Below are 23,237 nucleotides of genomic sequence, written 5' to 3'. Positions count from 1 at the left end.
GATGAGTACTGATTCAGCAGCACCACTACTGCCCTGTCAGGAAGCGAGGACTGTTTTATCCTCCAAGCTTGCTGACAGCAATGCTTTGGTCTGGAATCATTCTGAGTTTAATGGCAATATAGCTGGCGGCAGGCTGGGGCTGTGCTATGCTAATGCAGGAAATGATGGCTGGCACAAACTGCCCTCTTCCTTTATGAAACACAGCTTGTTAAAAGAAACATTTTAATCTAACTCATAAGGGGCCTGACATGAGTGCCTGCATACATTTTTCTGCTGAGAAGGATGGTGGAGGGGAAGCCTATGGTAAAACTTGCAACTCACTTGTGCATAGCTCTGTCTGCGTGTGAGGAGCTCACTCAGCACATGAGTTTTGGACTTCAGCCCCTGGGTAACAAGCTTGTGTTCTGTCCCTTCAGCTGCTGAGACACTGCCAGCAGCATGCCCCATAAAAAGCGTTACATGATGTGCCTGCCCTTACTGAATCTAAATGGGTGCTGATGCAGTGTCTTTTTGTCCTAAAGGGTCGACCATCTTCAGGTGAGGACTTCAAGCCTTTATCTGAAACGCCTCCAAGAAAACAGAGAGGCCTCTTCTCTGATGAGGAGGATTCTGAAGTGAGTATCTCTTTAATAAATCCCTACAGAAATCCTTGGGGTGTGAGTCACCCTGACCTCAGTCCACTTATATCTGGGGACTCCTTATTTATATCTAGGACTGGAAACTGTGACATCCATGCAGCTACACTGAGCAATTCTGAAAGCTCCTTCTTGCTGCAAGAGTGAAATGTCTGGGAATGTTTTCCCTGTCTTTAAAGATAGCAATGTGATTGTGCATAAAGATTTATGCACAGGCATAAATTGAAAGCCCGAAGATGGGAAAGGTCAGCAAATCAAGAGCAAGAATCATGAAAGACTTGCGTATGTTTAATCTTGTGTCCTTGGCTTCCAGCTAGTAATCTGCAAAGCTGAGGGCAATCCTCATGGAGTTGCAGGTGATTGGTACATCCAAGTAAGACAATCTTTCCCTACTTCACAGGCACACTAAACACTTTTTTTTTTTTTCCCTTTTATAAGAAAAACATGAATGTCCCGTTTAATATTCTTAAACGTATAGCATTGCTTTACAAAGTGATGTTTGTTTGGTTTGCACAGGATTTATTTTCGTCAAGTAAAACTGTGAAGTCCAAAGCTACATCTCTTCCCACCAGCAAGTCCCTGACAAAAGCTCCACTGTCCTTGTTTGATGATGATGAAGAGGTAAGTACCCCTTCCAGACATTTTCTATATATGGGAACCCTCCTGCATAGCCTGTTGCAAATGCAGCAGGAAATATTCAGAAGTTTGCAACACCAAGCTTCTAAATGAAGCAGTAAATTAGAGCATTAAGTGAATCTTGCACTGTGTACCAGTTCTGAGCATGTGGGCAGCATTATGGAGAAGAATGGTAGCAGAGACTCTTGCAAGTTCTTGGTGTCATTTTAGTATTCTGTAGTCAGTGCATATCATCTCTGGACCTAAACATGAAGGACATCATCCGTCTGATAGGACTAGAGAACACTGAGCAATAGAAGAAATATGAGCTTCAGGAAGCTGTTGATCATGGCCTGTGGTATCTAGTCACATGAATAACTTCTTGCTTCTCTTGCATTATGGCTGGTGAATTCCTTTTCTTGCTTTTCAGTGTGTAATTGTGGCTGCTACTGTAGAAACTGAGGCCAGAGCACAGTTTGTGAGAGGAACTTAACAAAACTGAATTAGTGAAAAAGTGAATTAGTTCTTTTCTTATCCTTTTTTTACCTTTGTGGTGGGTTGACCCTGACTGGATGTTAGGTGTCCACCATAGCTGCTCTAGCACTCCCCCTCCCTAACTGGACAGGGGAGAGAATATATAACAAAAGGTCCATGGGTCAAGATAAGAACAGGGAGAGATCCTTCACCAGCCACTGTCATGGGCAAAACAGACTTGACTTGGGAAAATTAGTTTCATTTATTACCAATCAAATGAGAGTAGAATAACGAGAAATAAACCCAAATCTTTAAAACACCTGTACCCCCACACCTGCGGTCACTGTCAGTTCATCACACATTGCCTCTGCTGCTACTTCCTCCTCAGGGGAAGGACTTCTCACGTTCTTCTCCTGCTCGAGTGTAGAGCCCCTTCTATGGGTTACAGCATGAACTGCTCCAGTATGGGTCCTTTCCATGGACTGCAGTCCTTCAGGGACAGATTGCTCCAGCTTGGGTCCCCCATGCAGTCACTAGTCCTGCAGCAAACCTGCTCCAGTGCAGACTCTTCTCTCCATGGTGCTACAGGTCCTGCCAGGACCCTGCTCCAGCAGGCTTCCCACAGGGTCACAGCCTCCTTTGGGCATCCCCCTACACCAGCGTGGGGTCCTCCAGGGGCTGTAGGTGGAGATTGCTCCACCGTGGACCTCCATGGGCTGCAGGGGCACAGCTGCCTCACCATGGTACCACTGGCTGTGGGGGAATCTCTGCTCTAGTGCCTGGAGCACCTCCCCCACCAGCTTCTTCACTGACCATGGTGCCTGCAGGGTCACTCCTGACTCCTCTCTCTAGCTACATTTGTTCTTACACAGTAACTTTTCCCCTTCTTAAAAAATTTATCCCAGAGGCACTACAGCCATCACTGATGGGCTTGGCCTTGGCCAATTCCAGGTCTGTCTTGGAAATGGCTGGTATTGGCTCTGTCAGACATGGGGGAAGCTTCTAGCACCTTCTCACTGAAACCACCCATGTAGCCCTGCCTGTCCTCCCCCACTATCAAAACCTTGCCACATAAACCCAGTACAACCCTCTTCTCCCTCCCACACACCCTCCAAAGATCTTTCATAGTCTACATCTGAGGCAAATAGGAGGCCTTCTCAGAGCTGTAAGATAGGGGACTTCTGCAAACTCCGGATAAAGGTTTCCTATTCAGGAGGGGGCTGCTTTCACCTTTCTGAATAGGGGCTCTTCAGAAACAATTGTCACAATAGTGAAACATTTTGTAATGTGGTAAGGTCTCTGGTATCTGCCATGAAGGTTGTGTTATGGCACTGAAGTTCAAGCTGCATGGAGAAAAGCATAAATAAATGTTAGGGGGTGAAGTCAACATATGGATTTGTATATTCTGATCCCTATATTATTGTCTGTGTGAGTATCTTCTGGTGAAAAGTCTTGGTTCTTGCCCAGTGGTGGTGGTTCAGTTGCCTATTGCCTCTCCTTTCTGAGTAGGATTCATTCTCTATTTCATTATGTAGATGTAGAAACAGTGTCCCGTTGTGTTAACAGCTGTGCAACAGAATTGCTGCTTGGTGTTTTCCGGCTGCTGGTCATGCCTTATGGTAGAGAATCTGTGGACCAAAACCAGCCTGTCTGCTTACAAGTTTCTGGTCTATCAAATATTGTGTGTGTAGAATTCCCTGTACCAGAATACTGTATCACACTCGAAATTCCTAAAGGGTTCACAAAACACCATTTCTCTATCCTACTCATCTGAGAAGTGGATGGCAACAATGTCTTGCATGCTGATGACTTCTCAGTAAGCTTTTCATTGTGGCTTTGGCTTTTGATTATTTTTTTGTTTATATATATATCTTTTTTTAAATGTATTTTATTGTAAGGATCTCTTTGGTGTTGTACCTGCCAAGAAGCAACAGGAAAAACCCCTGGAAGATAAACCAAACCCGTCAGAACCACTCAAGAAGGCCTCCAGTTTATTATTCAGCAGTGATGAGGAGGTACTGAGGAATAAGATTTGACTGAAAAGGTTTACTGGGCTTTATGCTGGGCAAAGCATGAAACTGTTGAAATGGCCAAGACAATAGAAAACTTAAGGTTTCCTTACTTTTTTAAGGAACACTGGAATGTCTCCAAGCCAGCTAAACTTCCTTCTGAAGATGACCGAAAAGAGGATCCTGCAAAACCAGCTAGCACTGTCAGTCAGGCTAAACCTGTGAAGAAGACGAGCCTTTTTGAGGAAGAGGATGAGGAGGATTTATTTGCAATTACTAAAGAGAGGTGACAGTCCGGGAGGGGGCAGGGGGACAACATTTTTTCAGAGCAGCCTGGTAGCACCCTCAAAACCCAACAAACCCAGGCATATTGTAAGTGTTGTCCCTTGCTACTATTGCTGAGGAGGAAGTAGAGCTGTGTGAGTAGGAATGGACAGGGCTGTGTTCTTTCACCTCATTTGTGTCTGTGGTGCAAGTCTGCAAGCAGATCACTGCAGAAGGCCAAGTGAGACTCTGCTATCCTACAATGCAAATGATGGTCCTAAATGATACTTTTAAACAGATGTAGTGCATGACTTCTGAAACCTCCTTGCTGAATCTTCCATTTTACCATCTCTCATTGCAGCCAAAGAAAAGCACAGAAGGTGTCGCTGTTGTTTGAAGATGATGCTATTAATGGAGAATCGCTCTTTGGCTCCCAATCAACACTACTTCCTTCAGCTGCTAAGGCTGCAGTGGTACCTCCCCTTTCTTTTAAAACTAATGCAGAATACTTGGTCTTTTATAGTTAGACCTTCTTAGGTACTGACTGTAAGTCTAACTTGGTTTAGACAACGGTACTTCTAGCAAATTGGGAATGGAAACAGGGCAGACTCTTACAGTAAAACTTATTACTACCACCAGCCTAAGAGATTTAAAGATTTTCTTCACCACTAAACCTGAATTTATTTGGTTTATGCTAAAAGCCTTTTCTGAGTATGTTTTGAGAGCTTTTAACCATAAAATACCATTAAGAGGAAGGCTGACCATGAAGCTAGGGCTTCACCCTTTGCATCACTTCAACACAAGCTGATTCAGATGTCTTTAGGCTTCTACTGGCCCTTCTGTTGAGGGTGCTTATGCTAGCTGCTTAGGATCTTGACCCACAGTTACTACCCTGCCTGGTTTTGCTTGGAACTGAGAGTAAGAGATGTAAAAGCTTAGCACAGCTATATCTGTAGTGGGAATTCCTGTACTTCTGTGTGTGTGTGTGTGTTTGCCCTGCCTTTCTGCTTGCCAGGAAAACTTGTCCTGGCCCAGAAAAATAATAGGCTTGGGAGTAGAAGAAGAAACAGGCAAGCCACAGTCTGGCTGCTGGCAGTCATAAGAAATGGTGTACCAACCAGACAAGATTCCCAGGGCATCTGCTCTAAGCTTGCAACTGTTTCCTGGTACTCTGCAACCAGACTGAAGAACCTGTAGTACTAGAAATCAAAAGTCACAAACCAGAATGTCCCATGGGAGGAAAGTAGAAGTCAAGCAAGTATGCAAGCATATCACTGCAGGAGGCCAACTGAGACTCTGCTGTCCAGCAGCAGTGTATACTACTTATATACCCACCATTTCTGTGTCACCAACACTTTCTTAATTTTGCAGGAGAAAGTAAAACCAGCACAAGAACCACCTTTATTTAATAAAGAAGAAAAGGAGGAGAAGAAAGATCTTCCAGATAGAGCAGCAAAGTCTAACCAGGTAGAAGATACACTGTGGTGTTTAGAAGAGCCTGGAGCAGTTGCTGTGCCTAGAAGAACAGATGTTGCAGGGCAGCAAACAAAGGAAAAAGTGAGGGATTTTCTTACATTAATCTGAAGTTTGGTAAAGGTTCATTTAAAACCCCCCTGAACAATCTAACAGTAATACTCTGGAGCAGAATTCTGTTTCTGAATTGCCTCTTCTATTGCCAGGGAGCGAATAACTGTCTACATTTAGCAAAATTGCACGTCAGTCAAATAGCAAATTCTGAAATGGCCTGTAGAAGTTGTTTCCCAACTGAAGTACATGAACAAATTGTTTGGGTTTGGCGCTTGGGTGTTTAGTTGTTTTGTTTTGGTGGGGTTTGGGTTTTTTTGTTTGTTTGTTTGTTTTGTTTGTTTGTTTTGGGGTGAGTTTTTGTTGGTTTGTTTTCTTTCTGTTTCTCTTTGAGAGGATCTGGTTATTTTGTTTTCGTCCAGAGTTGGTTGGGTAATCTTTATTTGCAGGAGTGGAGTTTTCCTTTAAATGATACAATGTACTGTCTGATTAGTTAGAAATTGTGTTGGTAGTTGTGGCTTTCAGGCTTGTGAATTTCTCTTGGGCAACACTTACAGAACAGTGTTAAGGTGTACTATTGAGTCTGGTACTGAAGAGGCCTTAGCAGAACTTAACCTTGGGCATGGTTTTACTAAATGAGTGTCGGGGAATTATCAGCTGATGAATTTCCAGAGTAATTATCATGTTTTGCACTTTCCTGAGTATGTTCAAGGTTCGGGTAATGCTCCCCACACCAAAGATTCCCAAGTTGCACAAATAGGTACCTTGGAGATAATGGCAAAACTGCTTAATGCAGCTTTGGGGTGCACATGCAACCTGACATACTGATGAGGAGGAAACCTTATACAGGAAGTTGCTTATCAGCAGTGCTGCAGTGTAGCATAAAGGAGAAACTTGTGTTTCCTTGAAAGCCATAAAGTGTGTTCTTTATCTACTGTGTCTTGTTAATCTGCATGTTGCTATTCTGTCTACTTAAAAATTAGTCAAATATAGTCTGCTTGGTAGTGGATTATAGAACTCTGACCACTACTAGCATTTAACCAAGGAAGCTTAGAAGGTTTTGGGGCAGACTAAATCGAGGCTGATGTGTTAAATATTTTTTTTGGTGGAGCCTTTTGCAGCAGCATCCTCAGAGCCAGGCAGCAGTTCAGATCTGTTTGCAACATCACCGCCTGCCCTGGAGAAAGATGTCAAGACCCAAGCTAAGAAAGTGTTAAGCTTGTTTGAGGAAGAGGAGGAAGAGGAGAGACTGGAAGACAATGATGGCATTAAAAATGCACAGAAAGACTGTGTGGTGAGTCTAGGGAAAATCTTGAATGCCACGAAATAGTATTTCTACCTCTACTATTCTAAGCAAGGTTTTGTTTTTACCCTTCCCTCTCTTCATGTCATGGAGGCTAATCCTTCTCTATTCCTAAACTTCTAATTCTTGGGTGGGAAATTACTCCTACTCTTCCCCATGATCCTGAATCCTTTTGTAAATTTTCCCATCCCAGAAACTTGAAAGCGTTTTGCTGGGTGCTTAATATGAAAAGAAAATCTGTACAGATGTTTTGATTCAGCTACTTGATGTCTGCTGTACAGAACTGATTTCATAGTTTCCAAGGTCAAAGGTACTAGGAAGTAGAAGGATGTGGAATTTGAAGCCTTGTGGTTTATACCTTCATTTTCTTTATATTGTTGCAGTTTGCTTGGTGAATATACACCTGCAGACTTAGCTTCAGCAAGAATCGTCTTAGTTCTGTGGTCTGTTTTTCAAGCATGTGTGTTCACTTTCTTTGAAAAAGACTCCAGTTGCCACATTCTTGCTGTCTGGCTTTCCTGATACAGCATATACCATCAAGAGGTAGACTTTGAATCTTCAGCAGCAATATCCTTGAATCCATGGCAATGTTCTTGTTTCTTTTTGACACAGATGTGCCAAGTTTTTTTCTGTAAAGTCAAAGTCATGTCAAAAATATATACTACATGTGGTGTACTACAGCATACCACAAGGTTTAATCATCTTAGTGTGACCATGTAAAGTTGTCAACCCTAAAGGCTATACACACTTCATTCAGAAGTCTTTGGAGCTGAATAAAATAGATGTCTCTTGGAGAATTATCCCTGTTTGTAGCTGCTTCCAAGTTAAAACAGATAGTTAGCTTGAGCATTTATTGACTTGTTGTGAATGTATGTTGTGTCTGTTTGGGGGGCGGGGGGGGTTGCACACTGTGAGATGGTTGCAAGAAGCCATATCTGCCCTGTGAATTTGGGAAAGATACAGATCTGTTCAAATCTTTCCTTCAAAGTACTCAGCTGTCAGCATGTAAGTCACAATGTGATTAAGGTGCTGAAATACATATTCATGCAAAAATCAGAGTAGGTAATTTAGGAACTTAATCTTTTTGATAGGCAAATCTGAAAGGTGCTACTGTTTTCCTTGCTTAGCTTAATATGCATTTCGAGTACTGGATCCTTCTAGATGTATGCTAGGTTTTCAAGTATCAGGGCATAAACAGCAGGTGGAGGGCTTTAAAAGTGTGACCTGGGTTTTGATATAGAAAGGCATTGGTTTTGGTGTCCAAGCAGCTGATATTGATTGGTTTGCCAGATAGTGGAGAACTGATAAGGTGATATGTTTGACTGTCAACCTTCCTACCACACCAGCAAATTTGAAGGTACAAGTTCTTGTCAAAGGCAGACAATGTTCTGCTCTTCATTGTGGAGGTGTGTTTGCTTTAATGGCAGGGAAATGGGGAATCTAGCAACAGAAATAGCTTTACAGGCCTTCCACTTTATTCTTTTTAATGTTATTCTTCTTTTAAAAAGTAGCTTAGGAAAATAATTAACCACGTTCTCTTCTCTTACTTCTCTATCCTAAACCCTCAGCTGAAAAATTCAAAACTCATAAACAGCTTAACTGAAATATAAACCTTACTATACAGTCATGATAACATGCTGAAAACTTTTTTCTTCCTTCTAAGGAAGCTTTACAGGCAAACAGTAGGAGCTGGGTCTCAGGTCAGCAGACACAGACACATTTTTGGTTAATGTCTTCTCCTCAAATTGAACTGTGAATACAAATACTTTTATTGTAAGTTTTGCAAATTGGGTCAAAGTAAAATATATAACTGTCAGTTAAAGTTGTATTTTTGTTACCTGGGTTGTAATGTAACCTCAGGTAAATTGTAACCTGCCTTATTACTAGGCAAACAGCCTTCATGAGGAAGGAGTTTCTTACTGTGTGGACCTTTCTCCTCTCCTTCCAGGCTTCTGCAAAAAGTACTCGGCCCAAAAGCACTGGAGTCTTTCAAGATGAAGAGCTCCTCTTCAGTCACAAACTTCAGAAGGACAATGATCCAGATGTTGACCTCTTTGCTGGCCCCAAGAAGTCACTGGTGAGTTCAAAGTCCTCTTCTGAAACTGCTATTTAAGAAGTCTTTGAAGTGTGAAGCCTACTGGTGTTCCTTGTTCGAACACTGCTTAGAAATCACTGATTTCCAGGGAGGACCTAGTGCTAATATCAGTTCAGGCATCATGGCCTGAAGGAGACATGTGATCTGTGATACACTTTTCCTTTATGTTTTGTCTCTTTAGTCTGCAGATCGTATCTTGAAGCCATCATCTGGAGGAGGGCTTTTTGGAGATGATGATGAAGATGATCTCTTCAGTACTGCTAAAACAAACCTTCTGGTATCAGTTCCTCTACTGTAAATGGCTTATATAAGAGACATTGGAAAGAAGTGTATGGAAGGGATTTTTTTTTTTTAATATGGATCCCCACAAGAAACGAAGTGACTTCTCAAATATTTTGGGAAGAACAGAAATGGCCATTGTAACCCTGAAGAAGTAGGGAATAGAGTGGTGCATTAGGTCTCCCAAAGCTGGGATGAGAGGATTGGTTTCTTTTTCTTCTGTGTACCACTGGGACTATCTTAAGTGTAAGCATACACACCAGAGCAGAAATCAGAGTAGTAGTTTGTATTGTTTAATTATTCTAATGTTTAACTTGCAAATATTATTTCCCTGTAGTTCATGCGTGATTGATGAGCCTTGCTCTCTGACTTATGTAGTTAGTGTCTGCAGGTTGATTTGATTTAAGATAATGAATGCAGTGTTAAAACCCTTGTGTGCACTGGGTGGGTTTTAGAGGATGAGCAGCTGCAGTAATGAACCAGACTGCATTACAGGTGGTCTGAGCTCAAAGTCCTAACATGCATTCTAAAGTGCTACTCTAATATACATAGCTTGACTCAATTGAAGCCAAATTTCAGTTTAGTCTATTTTCATGCTTATAGCTGGAAGTTAGGCTAGAAAACTGGCAATAGTTCCTGGAAACAGTTTCCTTGAGTACTGTGGAAGGGGTGATCTTAAGTAATTAGCGCTTGGCAGCTACGTATGGAGCCTGTTTGCTTGAAAACATAAAAATAGCAGTGTTCCTTAGCTAGCTTTGTGCTTTTATTTTCCCTGCTGTCCTGTGCATGAAGAAATATGTATGCATTTGGAAGTTTATTGAAACTTTCATTTATCATTTGCATAGACAGCAAAGGTTGAGAAGGAATGGAGGAGTGGAAGGCCTTTGTCACTGCAGAGCCAAAAGGCAATGCCTACTATGTATTGCAGAGTTAAAAGATGTGGCTAGTTTTCTTTTCAGATAGAAGCAAGATTTTAAAAAGTTTTGCTTGTTTTGGTTCTTTTTGGTGTTGTGGGGTTTTTTGGGTGGGTTGTTTTTTGTTTTGCTTTGGGGTTTTTTTTGTGTGTGTGTGTTTTTGGTTTTTTTCTTGTTTTTGTAGTTGGTTGTTTGGTTTTGGTTTTTTTGATCTGCAGACCATGCTTTTTACCTGATTAATGTTGACTTGTGCTCTTAATGCTTTCAGAAAATACCTGAGAAGAAAACACTTAAGGCCAGTACTGGACCTTCTTTGGAGAGCAGTAACTTTCTAGAAAATGCTATAAGTGCCAAACAAGATGAAGCTCTAAGGGCAGTAACTACAGAGGCAAGTACTTAAATCTTGTGCTTTGAACAGAAGGCAAAGAAAAAGGAGGGGTATCATTTTGTTTTAAATAAGTCTTTTGAAAAGATCCAAACTAGTGTCTGGATTCACTGGCTCAAAGTGGCAGTGAATGGTCAAACTTGTCTTCACTTAATCAGCAAGTGCACTGTTACTAGCAAGAAATTTAAGTGCTGTTTATACAGTGTTTTATTCATTGCCCGCATACTTACAAGGGCAAAATACAAGGTAGTGAATAACTACACCTTGGGTCCACTTGGACTGAAAATGGGTTGTTGTTCATTCTTCTCTGAAGTGCCAGTGTCTGTTGGAATTAATGTGATCCTTAAAATATAACCCTTATAAGTATATACCCTTTCTCAGAAAGGATATTGGGGCAATCAACACAGATCTGTAGCTGTTGAGAATCTTATCTAGGAGACTTTTGACGAGCAAACAAGACTCCTACTCTTGTCCTTATTCTTGCAGAACCAAGGATCTCTGAGAGAGGCAGCCGGGATCTAAATTCTGGCTGGTGCCTCACAAGAGCTGCTTGTTGGATTTCCATCTGTAGGAGATTAGCTTTTCATCATGGGGGTGGGTGTTGTTTTTCTTCTCTGGGCTGAGGAGCACAGAGCAAGTCTGTAGGGCTAGTAATTAGGCTGTCTCCTTATGGTGAAGTACTCCTTGCAGTGCAGAACCACGCTCGTCTTCCTTTGGTTTTGTTTTTTTTTTTGTAGCTACTGACAGCTTGGTATAGGAATGATTTCAGCCTGTCTGAGGTTCATCTGAGCACCACTTGCATTTAAGTGGAAAACCATCTCCTCAGACTCTAGGATTCCAATATCATGCTATCAAGAGCTTCAAACCAGTGTCCTAACCCTTGAACCCTCAGTTACCGCAGAGCTGTAGGACTTCTGACTGCCCAGTGACACCCACAGCAGTACAGCCCAGCTCACAGAACCATGTAGACTATAAGCTTGTGGAGAGCAAGCCCTGGGAAAAGCACCTTAGCTGATTTGGTTCATCTCCGAGTCCTACAATTGACCCAAGTCTTCAGACTAAACAGCTGCTCTTGCTCTTTTAGACTAGTCTAATTTTTGGCCCTAATGGCTTACTTTCTATAGAGGAGCACTCACTTCACTGAAGCTATTTTCCTTGCAGGCTGAAAGGTAGAATTTTTGTAGCTCTCAGCTTCCATGTGGGCTTCATTGAGGTCTGTGATCCTGTTACATAGCCTGTCACAAAGAGAAAAAGTCACTTATACCATAATCTGGAAGTGTGGCGTCAGAGCGTCGTAGGGGAGGGAGTAAGCAAGGAGGTAGCTGTCACAGTTTGATTTGACTGGTGGTGTGTGTGACCTGGGGAAGATGTAAGTTGTTGGAATACTATGGCAAAGTATAATACTGGGTAGAAGGAGGGTGGAATGAAATATAATAAAGATGAGGCTATGGCATGTGGGGCACTGAAGCTGAAAACTGAGTGACTGTAGCTCTGCAGTAGAATATGATAGCAAGGTATCTTCAGAAATTGGTAAGCAGTGAGTTATTTTCTATAGATATATTAAAATGCGAACTATGGTCTGGTTGATATCAACTTGCCCGCTTGTTTAATTCAGTGTAATTTTGTTCAGAAATCTACAGGTCCTGTTCCTATTAAAACCAAAGAGCCCTCATCTCGGATTGAAAAGCTACAAGTAATTAACTTTACTGGCATTTTGACTTTCAAGAAAAAAAAAAACAGTATTCCTTGCCTCACTGATGGCTTTCCCTGAAACAAAATCTTTTTACTTCATTGCCTTGCTTTTGCATTTTTTTTTCTTTTTCAAGGGGCATATATTCTATTACTATTTTTGCATTGCATGTTTAACATTATTTCCTCTCCTGTTTCAGACCTGATTCTCAGCGGCACTATTTACTCTATTCTGGGATCAGAGGGTGGGCTTCTCTTTGACCTCATATTGTTCTCAGCACTATTTTAACTATAAGAGACTCTTAGGGGCTTGGGGGTTTGGTTATGTCCCCCTTCTGACATGAAATGACTAAATGTCAATATCACAGTACCACTCTTAATGTCAGAACCATTGTCCTCAGCCAGGATACTGAACTACGTAGGAGTTTGGTCTGACGTAATGTGGCTGTGCTGTTCCTGAAGCTCTTACACGGAGTATTGAGCACTCCACAGGCTTAGCGAGACTGAGGACATGGGAGATGCAGAAGTGCATAGGTGTAAGAAACACCAGGCACCTGTAGAACTTGAATGCCCATGTATGATAATTCTTGATGCTTCTTTGAAGCCACACTTGCTCTTAAGCAGTATTAACATGATCTCTTTGTGTGTGTATGTTTTTGTTTTCTCTGTGCTGTAGGCTAACTTAGCTATTAATCCTGCAGCCTTACTGCCTGGTGCAATGCCTAAGGTCTCCAGTGTAAAGTCCCCCTTACCAGTTCCAGATGCTCCATTGCATGAGGCCAAGGATGTACAGAACAGCGAAGCCTTCTCTGCTGCAGGAAACAATGAAGAGCTGGGTGTAAGCTTTGATCAGCCTATGCAAGCGGATACCTTGCACAGCGCAAATAAGGTAACCTTGGTATTTAGGAGGACAGGGAGATTAAAAACACAGTCTGTCTTCATGCAGGACTTTCTGTTTTGGTATGCAAGTGCTGCTAACAGCGTGGTCTATCTGAATCGAAATAGAGGTGTGGAAATCTAATCCCCTCTCACTTGGAGCACTGAAAGGAAAATCAAGCCTACTACATCTTTAACTCTGTAAGACGATTATGTATATGCCCAATTCTGTCATATGCCCATATGCCCAATATGCCTTTTTGAGGCACGTTCCCAAAATAGTGTTTTTTCCTATAGGGTAAAGGTATTTTAGCATAAAATTTTAGCATCTTGTCCTGTCCCAGGAAACACCAACCTGAAAACCATAAAAAAGGCATCTCTCTAGGTTAACTACAAAGTATGTTACGGACAGCTGCTGTGGTAAGACATCAGGAACACAACCTTCCTGTACGTTGACCTTTACCTCCTCTGAGGATAAAAATGTCATGTGTTCCAGGATCTTAGAATCATGGAATAGTCAGGGTTGGAAAGGACCTTAAGATCATCTAGTTCCAACCCCCCCTGCCATGGGCAGGGACACCTCACACTAAACCATGTCACCCAAGGCTCTGTCCAGCCTGGCCTTGAAAACCGCCAGGATGGAGCATTCACAACTTCCCTGGGCAACCTATTCCAGTGCCTCACCACCGTTACAGTAAAGAACTTCCTCCTTATATCCAATCTAAACTTCCCCTGTTTAAGTTTTAACCCGTTTCCCCTTGTCCTATCACTACAGTCCCAAATGAAGAGTCCCTCCCAAGCATCCTTATAAGCCCCCTTCAGATACTGGAAGGCTGCTAGGAGCTCTCCAAGCAGCCTTCTCTTCTCCAGGCTGAACAGCCCCAACTTTATCAGCCTATCTTCCTACGGGACGTGCTCCAGTCCCCTGATGGTTCTCGTGGCCCTCTTCTGGACTTGTTCCAACAGTTCCATGTCCTTTTTCTGTTGAGGACACCAGAACTGCACACAGTACTCCAAGTGAGGTCTCACAAGAGCAGAGTAGAGGGGCAGGATAACCTCCTTCAACCTGCTGTTCATGCTCCTTTTGATGCAGCCCAGCGTATGGTTGGCTTTCTGGGCAGCGAGCGCACACTGCTGGCTCATCTTCGTTTTCTCATCGACCAACACCCCCAAGTCCTTCTCCGCAGAGCTTCTCTGAATCTCTTTTCTGCCCAACCTGTAGCTGTCACTGGGATTGCTCCAACCCAGCTGTAGGACCTTGCACTTGTCATGGTTGAACTTCATAAGGTTGGCATCAGCCGAACTTACAAGCATGGCAAGGTGTTAAGGTTCCTTTGGATGGCATCCCTTCCCTCCAGCATATCAACCAAACCACACAGCTTGGTGTCATCAGCAAACTTGCTGAGGGTGCGCTCAATCGCACTGTCCACGTCAGTGAAAAAAATGTTGAACAAGACTGGTCCCAACACCGTTCCCTGAAGGACACCACTCGTTACTGGTCTCCAGCTGGACATTGAGCCATTGACCACAACTCTTTGTGTCCAGCTAGTTCTGGATTTATAGAATCATGGAATGGTCACTCCCAATTCTTTTTCAAACTAAAACTTTGTTTTTTAAAAACAAACACCCACAAAACCAAACCAAAACAAATGTTAACAGCTTTTGACATGGTAGATCTCTGCCTCCTGACTCACTTAGGCTTTTTTATTCATACCTTTCACTTTACGGACTGCAATAGGCATATTCTAATTAAAGATTTAGTGTTTCTTAAAAAAATTCAAAACCCAAAAACCATGTAGTTAAAACTCAGTTTGGGTGCTTGTGATTTTATAAATGTCTTGGTTTTGCCAAGAGCAGTGATTTGAACAAGATGACTTCAATCTTATCTTTGATTCTTTAATGCTGCTGGGGCTGTTCATTACTGGATGAGTAGCAGAGATAACTTTGGAAGATGCAGCAGCTGTTACCACAATGGCTGACATGACTCCTTAACGTCAAATGGTTTTGAAGCTTGTACATCAGACTAAGGCATTACCATGTAGGCACAGTTGTTTCCAACAGCAGCATGTCCTGCACAACAGACAAACCTCTCTATCATGGTACTTTTAAATAGATAGGCTTGCAAAATAACGGACCTCTTAAAGGTACATATGGTCAACCTTGAATGTTGATGCATATTCGTTTACAGAAGTAAGCTGAGAAGAAGCATCTCAGTAACTACAGTGAATGTTTTTTTGTGGCTAACATTGCATGTCTTAATTTTGACATGTCATTACTACTTCAGTCTTTCAAGTTTGAGTTCAGGCTGTAAGTATATATGGCCAAATGCACTTTTCTCCAAAGGCTGAAGCAAAGCAACCTACCCAGCATTCTGGCTGTCCTTTCAAAGAACAGTTCATGGACCTGGGATCAGTTTTTATCAAGTGCATCTCCCTTCAATCAGAATTTTCCTGTTTTTCAGCCATGCTCTGGTCAGTACAGCCCCACACTCTGAAGGCAGATATGCTCCTACAGTGATTCTGACAAAAGCATATGGCTTCTTTAAGCTGTCTTAATAGCATATCCATCCAGATTGTCCTACTCCAACACAGCAATTAACAAAAGGGAAGAGGAAGTTGTTCCACTCTTTTTCCTACCTGCGTGAATACTCCTGTCCACGTAGGATATGTTAGAGGTTATAATGGAAACTTGGGTGAGGGAAGGATCTGTTTCTTAAAAGCAGCAGTGGAATGAACTACAGCAGGCTATGCATGAAATGAAATTAAATGGAAAACCTAATTAGTCATGGCTTGCACAGACTAACTGTACTGCAGCAGTCCCTGGATTAGCAAGGTAATATCAAATGCCAAGGGACTAGAGCAGCTTGCTGACCTGTGTTGTGATTCTCTACTAGTGAGTGCTGTTGCTTTCATACCCCAATTTCACGTGCTGTGGAATGATCAGAGGGCAGCAAATCAAAAGTTCTGGGTTATTTTTATGAACCTTATTGCAAACTAGTCTAAGCTTGAATGTCCCACTTGTCCATCTTTCCCCTTTCTGAAAAAATGGGGAGAATGGATGATGCTGAGTGATAATGAATAGTTCATGCTGCTTCTCCCTATAGCCTTAATCCATGTGTGTGCTCAGCATTCCTTGCTCAAGATTCCCAACTGAGCATTTGCTTAAGTGTACATGTTGCTTTGTAAGTCACTTAAACCACAGCTGTGAGCAGAAGTTGTAGTTAATTCCATTTCAGTGTGCTAGTATGAAATGGGTAATGCATGTTAATTGCAATGTTGTGAAGGTAAAGTGCTACAAGGAAGCATAACAGGAATCCTAACCTGTCTTCTGTGAAGTGTAAGGGTTTTTTCCCTTTTGTATAACTCTTCTGCTTTTATTACTTTCTTGCAGACCAGGATCAAGGTTACAGGAAAACGAAGACCTCCTAGCAGAATGGCCCGCCGCCTAGCTGCCCAAGAGTCTGAAGAGAATGAGGAGATGAACAGTGCTAAAGAACCACAGTTGTCTCTACCAAAACAGATGTCAGCAGTAGTGAACATAAAGGAGCCTCTCACTACTGAAGCAGCATCCAAGGAAAATGGCTTTCTGTCTGGCTTGTTGCAACCAGCTCACGACAGTGTTTTGTCTGCTGGGACAAACAAACTCCTTCCTCCAGAGTCCACAGACCAACGGGATGATCTGTTTGAATCTGAAGATCTTTTTGTAAGCAGCTTGACATCCAGACCAGCCGCACAATCAAAGTTAAAGGAGGAAATGCCAAACAGTGTGGCTAACAAACCCATCAAGGGCAGGGAGAAAAAGGCTAATCTGTCTGTTCTGGGTGATCAGGACAGCAGTGATCTCTTCCAACCCGTACAGCAAAAATCTTCAACAAAAAGCAGCCCTATGTCTTTTTTGGAGGAAGAGGAAGACTCTCTCTTCACCTGTCAGAAAACTGGAAAAAAGGAGTTGAAATCTGCTGTCCGGCAAGCTGTGGACCCTACTGTTCAAGATATCTTTGAGGTAGTGGTTGAGCCTGACACCTGGGTGTTTTTGATCCCAAAGGCCTTATGCAGACCCCTCTACTTAAACACAGGCTTAATGGAGACTGCTTAAACCAGTTCCTGGGGTGTACAGGATGGCCAGTGAAGTAAACTGTCAGTCATGCTTGCAAATGAGCAATAGAAACCATTTCTTTAGTTGTTCACCCTTATAAGAGTGGATTAAAAATGGAGCCTTAACACAGAGCAAGCATGTCACTGAATGTGCTGTGACAACATACCTGTGATTATGACCTTTTTCAGAGTAATAAAGTATTTGGTTCTTATCTGTTAGCTGTTTGGTCAACACAGCAGCTCAAATAACTCTTTTTCAAAAGGAATAAAGTTGGCAGGCTGGGCAACTGATACAAGCCTCTGTGTGCTGTACTTGACTTGTGCAAAATCCCATACTAAGGCACTTATGCCAAGTCCTCCATAGGGAGAAGGGACTTAAACTTCTTGGGTTTGAGAAGCCCAAGGCTGTCAGTCTTCTAAACATCTCAGCTCTGTGTACAGATAATTTAACTGTCTTTGTGTGGTGTGTATTGACAGTCTCTCTATGCTTTGCTTCAAGGATGATATATTTGCTACTGAGGCAACTAAACCAATGAACAAAGCAAAAGAGAAAATGCCAGAACCCAATCTGTTTGACGATAACATCGATATTTTTGCTGATCTCACTGTAAAACCAAAAGAGAAGAAGACCAAGAAAAAGGTGGAACAAAAATCCATATTTGATGATGAAATGGGTAAGTCTTGCCGTAAATCTCATAATATTGTCCTAAGTTGCATTTATCAGAGATGTTTTAGGACCCTTTACTTTAACTTTTCAGCTGCTCTGAAACCTTTGGTCATCTTTGCATTTTAACATTGGATGAGAAAGTCCTAGATTTGTGGAATTAGCATGGCATTTGAAAGAATTGAGAAAGTGTATAAAATTCTTCTGAGAGAAGGAACAGTATAATTTCTGTGGGGATTTTCTCACTTGTGGAAATTTAAAAATTTTCTTTTCTGGAGTAAGAAACTAATCTCATGTTGTTATGGCTCTGAGATACATTCTCTGTTTCAATTTACATAGTTTTTTGTATCATACTTTTCAAGTGAATCGGTAAAATGAAGAAATTAACATCTTTTCCCACCCCACCTTCACTATTGCGGTGACTCTTTTGGAACCTGTAAGATTTTATTTACTTCCCTGTACAACCCAGAACAATTTACAAATACTGCACCTGGAAGCAAAAATTTGTGCTGTATAATTTGTTGAGAAAGCAGCATATAATAATGTGAAATGATGCAAAACATGCTCCTTTCTTGTTCTTCATTAGTGGAGATACTGAAAGCCATTTGATCCCCCACTGTGTGTTTGTTCTCAGGTTCTTCATGTTTATAGCTGTTCTTTGGGATTGCATGTATTTCTTTTCCTATAGGACAAAAAAAAAAAAAAAAATTCCTTCTGCTCCAGCTCTGATTCTTGTCTTCATTCTTTCTAACCTGTTCAAATTGAATTTGATTTATCACTGTTACTGTTTTGCTTGAACTGCTGTTAAACATTCCAGACTGATGGAATAACCTGATTGAAGTCTGTAGATGTGTTGGAAAGCTTTCCAGAGAATAAACATCTTGAGATTTTAAAGCCTGCTCAACTGATATAAAAAAATAAGAGTCAAGTGTTTGCAGGCAAGGTGCTTGAGATGCATATTGAATGGTTAAAATGTCTTATTTTAGTATTTTACAGTTTTTCATGTAGCATATAGCAAATGAAATAATTGCCCAAACTGCTACCCCTTCCAAATATTTCAGCACAAAAAACCAGACCTCGTGAAAAAAACAGTTGTAGAATGCCACTTGGAAGTACCATGGAAAATTAGCCACTCAGAACCTGTCATTTGCACTTCCACTTTTGACATCTACTCTGATTTTATAACCTGTTATTTCATGTCACATCTGATCTTGATACATCTACAGCACCCTGTATCTGATGGGCTTGATCTTCCTTGAGAGAATTGACTGTTTTGTGGTGCAGCTGTAAATATGCAGCCTCTTAGTGCCCAAAGCTATGGGGCTCCAGAACTTACCTATACTTCAGGTTAAGGGTTATTTAAGTGATTATTGTGGCATGATCCTTTATCGGGGCTGTATATTGTTGTCTTAGGATTCTTTCTGCTGCAGATAAAACATTAAGTGGGTACAGTTTGGGGAGGGGGTGGAGGCTGCAGGCTGCTTTCCTTTTTCCTGCCACAGCTTCTAGTCACTATTTACTACATTTGTGCTAGGCTTGTAGTGGTAGTATTAGAAAACCTCTTTCTCAGGTCTTTATCCTCATAGCCTCCTTAGTGAATTTATGGCTGATGACACAAACATCTTGATGTTTGATCTACCTGTCTGCAAAATGGTGACTAAGCTTGTGCATTGACAAATACTATTTTTGACAGCCAAAACTTTCCTATTCCTTAAACCTTGTTATAAAATGGGAATGATACTTCCACTGCTTATACACTCATTGTACTTCCCCTCTGCTGTGAAGCTAATCCATGTGATAGCTTCTTGCTTTGGAGTGATGCCAGTAGGGGATTACTCTGTTTTACTGCCTTTCTAAACTGCTCTTGTGCTGCAATGCTGTCCTGGATTATTCCCGTGTAATCCCTATGATCAGCACAGTAGCAGACATGCTGGAGTGGAAGAAATAGCAAGAAGAGAAAGGCAAGCACATCATGACAGACCACTTCGTGCTTAGCTTCAGGAGAGAACTCTGTCTTAATAGCAATATGATATTTTTCCGCTTTGTTGTCCTAGTTATGAGTAACAAAAATGCTTGTATTGAGGAAGGTGGTGGGAGATCTTGATTCAGGACTGTGCACAGACTCTTGAATATTCAACAGGATGGTAGCTGTAGCTGTCTTCCTCCTTGCATCTTAGCTGTGGTTTTTTGTTGTTTTTTTTTTTTTCCTCAAGTGATGTATGCTGTATTCTTACACTACTATAGATCAAAGATTCTTACATGGCTAGTGGATGTCATGAGTAGTCACTAGCAAGTACCATCTTTTCCTCTTCTGATTTCTCTGGGAGCATGTCACAGCAGTTAGATCTCTCGGGTTCCTCAGGCGTTAATGTTCCAGATAAGAGGGATGTTATCTGGCACTTGCACGATGGAATTTATTGTGGAGGTTTAATTTATTGGTACTTCTCAAATGCTTAAGAGAGCTTGAACACATTGCAAAATCCAAGTATTATGCTGCTCTACTGAGAAGAAACAATATTCTTAATTTGACTTACATCTAACAGCTCCCACGTATGTCCTTACAAATGCATCTAGAATCGCAAGCAGCAGGAAAGCATTTGTTTATCACAGAATGTCCTTGGCAGTCACTGCTGTGTGCTGGAGACTTATGTACAATGTTACTTCTGTTTGGCAGTCACTTCACATTAATTTTCCCCCCCCACTTTAGATGATATCTTCTCTAGCAGCCAAGTCAAGATACCCACTCCCAAAAGCAGATCATCCCAAGCAGCCTCAGAAGCAAAATCTGAAAGCAAGACACTGAGCACATTTGATGACCCGCTGAATGCCTTTGGAAGCCAGTAGCCAAGAGGAGTGTGTTGTGGAGAGGACGCTTTCCTTACGTCTGTACAGTACTAATAATCTGGGTTCTCTAATCCAATAGTGCTGAAATGAGATGACAGTGGATATTTAAATGATTACCCATTTAAAATGGTTAGTATTCTCTTGTGCTGGGTCTGACTGCTCTAAATGATATATTTTTTAAAAAAGACAGTAACTTCCTGCTATATGTTTCCATGATGCCCAGATGAATATAGCCTGTGCAATACCTGCAATGGAGTAATCTATTATACAAAGTATAGTTTGTTTTATTGAACAGATCTGTAGAGAAAATAATTGATAAATAGTAAATGGAGTCTGTTAAACCAGATCTGTCTGTATGTCTTACTTTTCTCTTTACCACTCACTAAGGACCACTTTTCATGACTTGAAAACAACCAAAACCACTACAGTGCCTTGTCTGGGTCAGCTGCCAATCAACTGAGCTAATGTTAGGGTAAGACTGGGTTCTGTTATCAGGTACAGCTTCTCTTCTTATGTAGTCAAGCAGTTAATAAAAGTGCAGGAATTGACACCATTCAAAGAGAAGGTACTTCATACTGGCAGCTAATGTGGTCTATAAAAATAAAAATGGTTAAAACTTCTCTGCCAGAAAGAGTGTGTTACAGATGAGCACCTAGTGCTCTATGAAAACACGAGAAACATGATGTTGTCTTCTATCCAAGTTTTTACCTAACTGGATTTGCTCAAGGTTTGCAAATACCACTTTCCAAGAAGTCTGTCTGAACTGAGCATGCTTGGTTGCTTCTAGGTTAACAAGCCTGTGTGCATACCTTAGTGCAAAGACTTGCTTGTGCCCAAAGGATTGCTGTCTGCTTTCCCTTCTCATGTGTAACATGTAGGCTGTTTGCAGGAGGCTGCTATTTTGTAGAATCCTTGTAACTGTCCGATGCATTTGTCTTAACCTTCTTGCTTCCTGTATTTTCTAGATTGTCCTGCTGGAACTGATGCCATTATCCATACTTGATGCCCAGTGGCAGACACTTGCTCTCCTTCATGCATACAACCAGAGCAAATGCATAAATGTAGAAGGATCAAATGTTGCTCTTATTTTATCAGTGACTGCCAGCAATTCTGACTTCAAAACTAGATGTGCTGTTTTAATGATAGCGATGTACTACTTTATCTTCAACTCTTAAGACTTCTGCATGTGCTCAGAGGACTTCTTTGAGAGAAATTCCCACTTTCACTGAAGCCCTTTTTCTTGAGACATCTGCTTCAGTCTCTTGTTTCTCAAGTTGGATTTACTTTATCAGGCACAGTAAACAGTGCAGCTGAAGCATCTAGCACTAATGAGAGTAAAGCAGAATAAAAGGTTGGAAGGGATAAAGGAGAAACACTGTGTATTGATTTGAGTCATAGGTGGGTCTGGCAGTGATTCATGTCAAATGGGGGCTAAATTGGGAGTAGCAGATTGGAAAAGAATGTAGGAGCTATTTGCAAATGGGTATCTACAGTGAAAGCATTTGCACTTTATTTATAGGCATTACATCTGCTGCAAATGCCACATACATGATTTGGACTGCTGCTTTACTCCTTTCTCCTGTGCTTAGAAGGGCTTCAAAGACGTACTGGGAGAAAGAGGAAAAAGATGGTGAATTCTTCTATTTCTTTTCTGCATCCTCCCTTCTTATTGGCCCTTCACATTGATAACTTCTATTAGCATTACAGAGAGTGCTCTTCATAAGCCAAGAACCCTGGAGGCCAAAAGCTGTTGGAGTAGAAGGAAAAAAAGAAAACCTGCCTTAAAATGTTCCTTAAACTTTAATATGAAATCTCAGTAGAGAAAACTTAATGATAGAAAGTTGCACTGTCACACAGATAAAAACTGGCACAGGGAGAGTCTCTTCCCGCTACTAAAATGGAGTGGTTCTCAATTAACTCCTTGTAACAGATTGTGAATCTTGGTCTAAATCCTTTGCTTTTGGGAGAGCTTGGTCTGAGTGGTGGCTTTTTTAACTGAGTTTTGGTTTGGTTTGTCTCTTTTCCAAGCTTGATAAACCACAACTGCATTTCCTAGGAAGGGCAGACCTGGAAGTCCAGTGTTAAAACAGCACCTAGGACTTGCTCAGCAACTTTGTCTGAGGGTTCCGTACCTGCTACTTGCACACAATAAAACACAATATTTGTTCTGTTTGTTTTAACTGGCTCTAGCTGTTTTGTTTCAGGCCCAGGGCAGGTCTTGCATTATTTAAAACCTAAATGGAAAGTAAACTGCTTAATGTAATTAGCACCAACTAATAAGGTAAGCTTGTTTTGTCTAGTGTTTCACTGGAAGACTCTGATGGGCAGAGGGAAGAGCTGCTCCTGGAGACCAGCCTGACCGAGTGACACTGAAGCAAGAGCAGAGTCGTGCGCTGACCTTGAGTAAAGGTGCCCGAGGGCTTCGCTCGCTTCCAGCCATCGCTGGCTCAAGATAGGGAAAGGCCTGCAGTGGCCTGGGTATCATCCCACTTGTGCTTCGACTGGGCCCAGTGCTGCGCTGGTAGGCGTCGCCCTGGACGCCTGTCGGGTTCAGTCTGAGGTGTAAACGCTGG

The 23,237-nt window shown here is 41.7% G+C and overlaps 1 protein-coding gene across 4 annotated transcripts in view; it reads left to right on the top strand.

Moving 5' to 3' along the window:
- LOC136010509 (WASH complex subunit 2A-like) overlaps positions 1-22,844 on the top strand; it is a 38,448-nt gene extending 15,604 nt beyond the window's left edge. For 2 of the 4 annotated variants that reach the window (XM_065671818.1, XM_065671819.1), the window contains 15 exons: positions 522-614; positions 1,152-1,256; positions 3,623-3,739; positions 3,856-4,019; positions 4,359-4,470; positions 5,369-5,554; positions 6,633-6,815; positions 8,773-8,901; positions 9,101-9,196; positions 10,381-10,500; positions 12,128-12,190; positions 12,863-13,075; positions 16,453-17,064; positions 17,656-17,830; positions 20,528-21,008. In XM_065671818.1, coding sequence (XP_065527890.1) covers positions 522-614; positions 1,152-1,256; positions 3,623-3,739; positions 3,856-4,019; positions 4,359-4,470; positions 5,369-5,554; positions 6,633-6,815; positions 8,773-8,901; positions 9,101-9,196; positions 10,381-10,500; positions 12,128-12,190; positions 12,863-13,075; positions 16,453-17,064; positions 17,656-17,830; positions 20,528-20,664 — 2,505 coding nt within the window. In that variant the 3' untranslated portion in view covers positions 20,665-21,008. Of the gene's footprint in view, positions 1-521; positions 615-1,151; positions 1,257-3,622; positions 3,740-3,855; positions 4,020-4,358; positions 4,471-5,368; positions 5,555-6,632; positions 6,816-8,772; positions 8,902-9,100; positions 9,197-10,380; positions 10,501-12,127; positions 12,191-12,862; positions 13,076-16,452; positions 17,065-17,655; positions 17,831-20,527; positions 21,009-21,629 lie in introns of those variants that run through there. The other 2 variants (XM_065671822.1, XM_065671820.1) reach the window with 2 other exon arrangements.
- The last annotated feature ends 393 nt before the right edge of the window (positions 22,845-23,237 follow it).

Source organism: Lathamus discolor, chromosome 3 (assembly GCF_037157495.1).
Source record: "Lathamus discolor isolate bLatDis1 chromosome 3, bLatDis1.hap1, whole genome shotgun sequence".
In the NCBI taxonomy this organism is placed as follows: Eukaryota; Metazoa; Chordata; class Aves; order Psittaciformes; family Psittacidae; genus Lathamus; species Lathamus discolor.
Note: the sequence above shows the minus strand (reverse complement) of the source record. Positions and strands in the feature narration are given on the sequence as shown.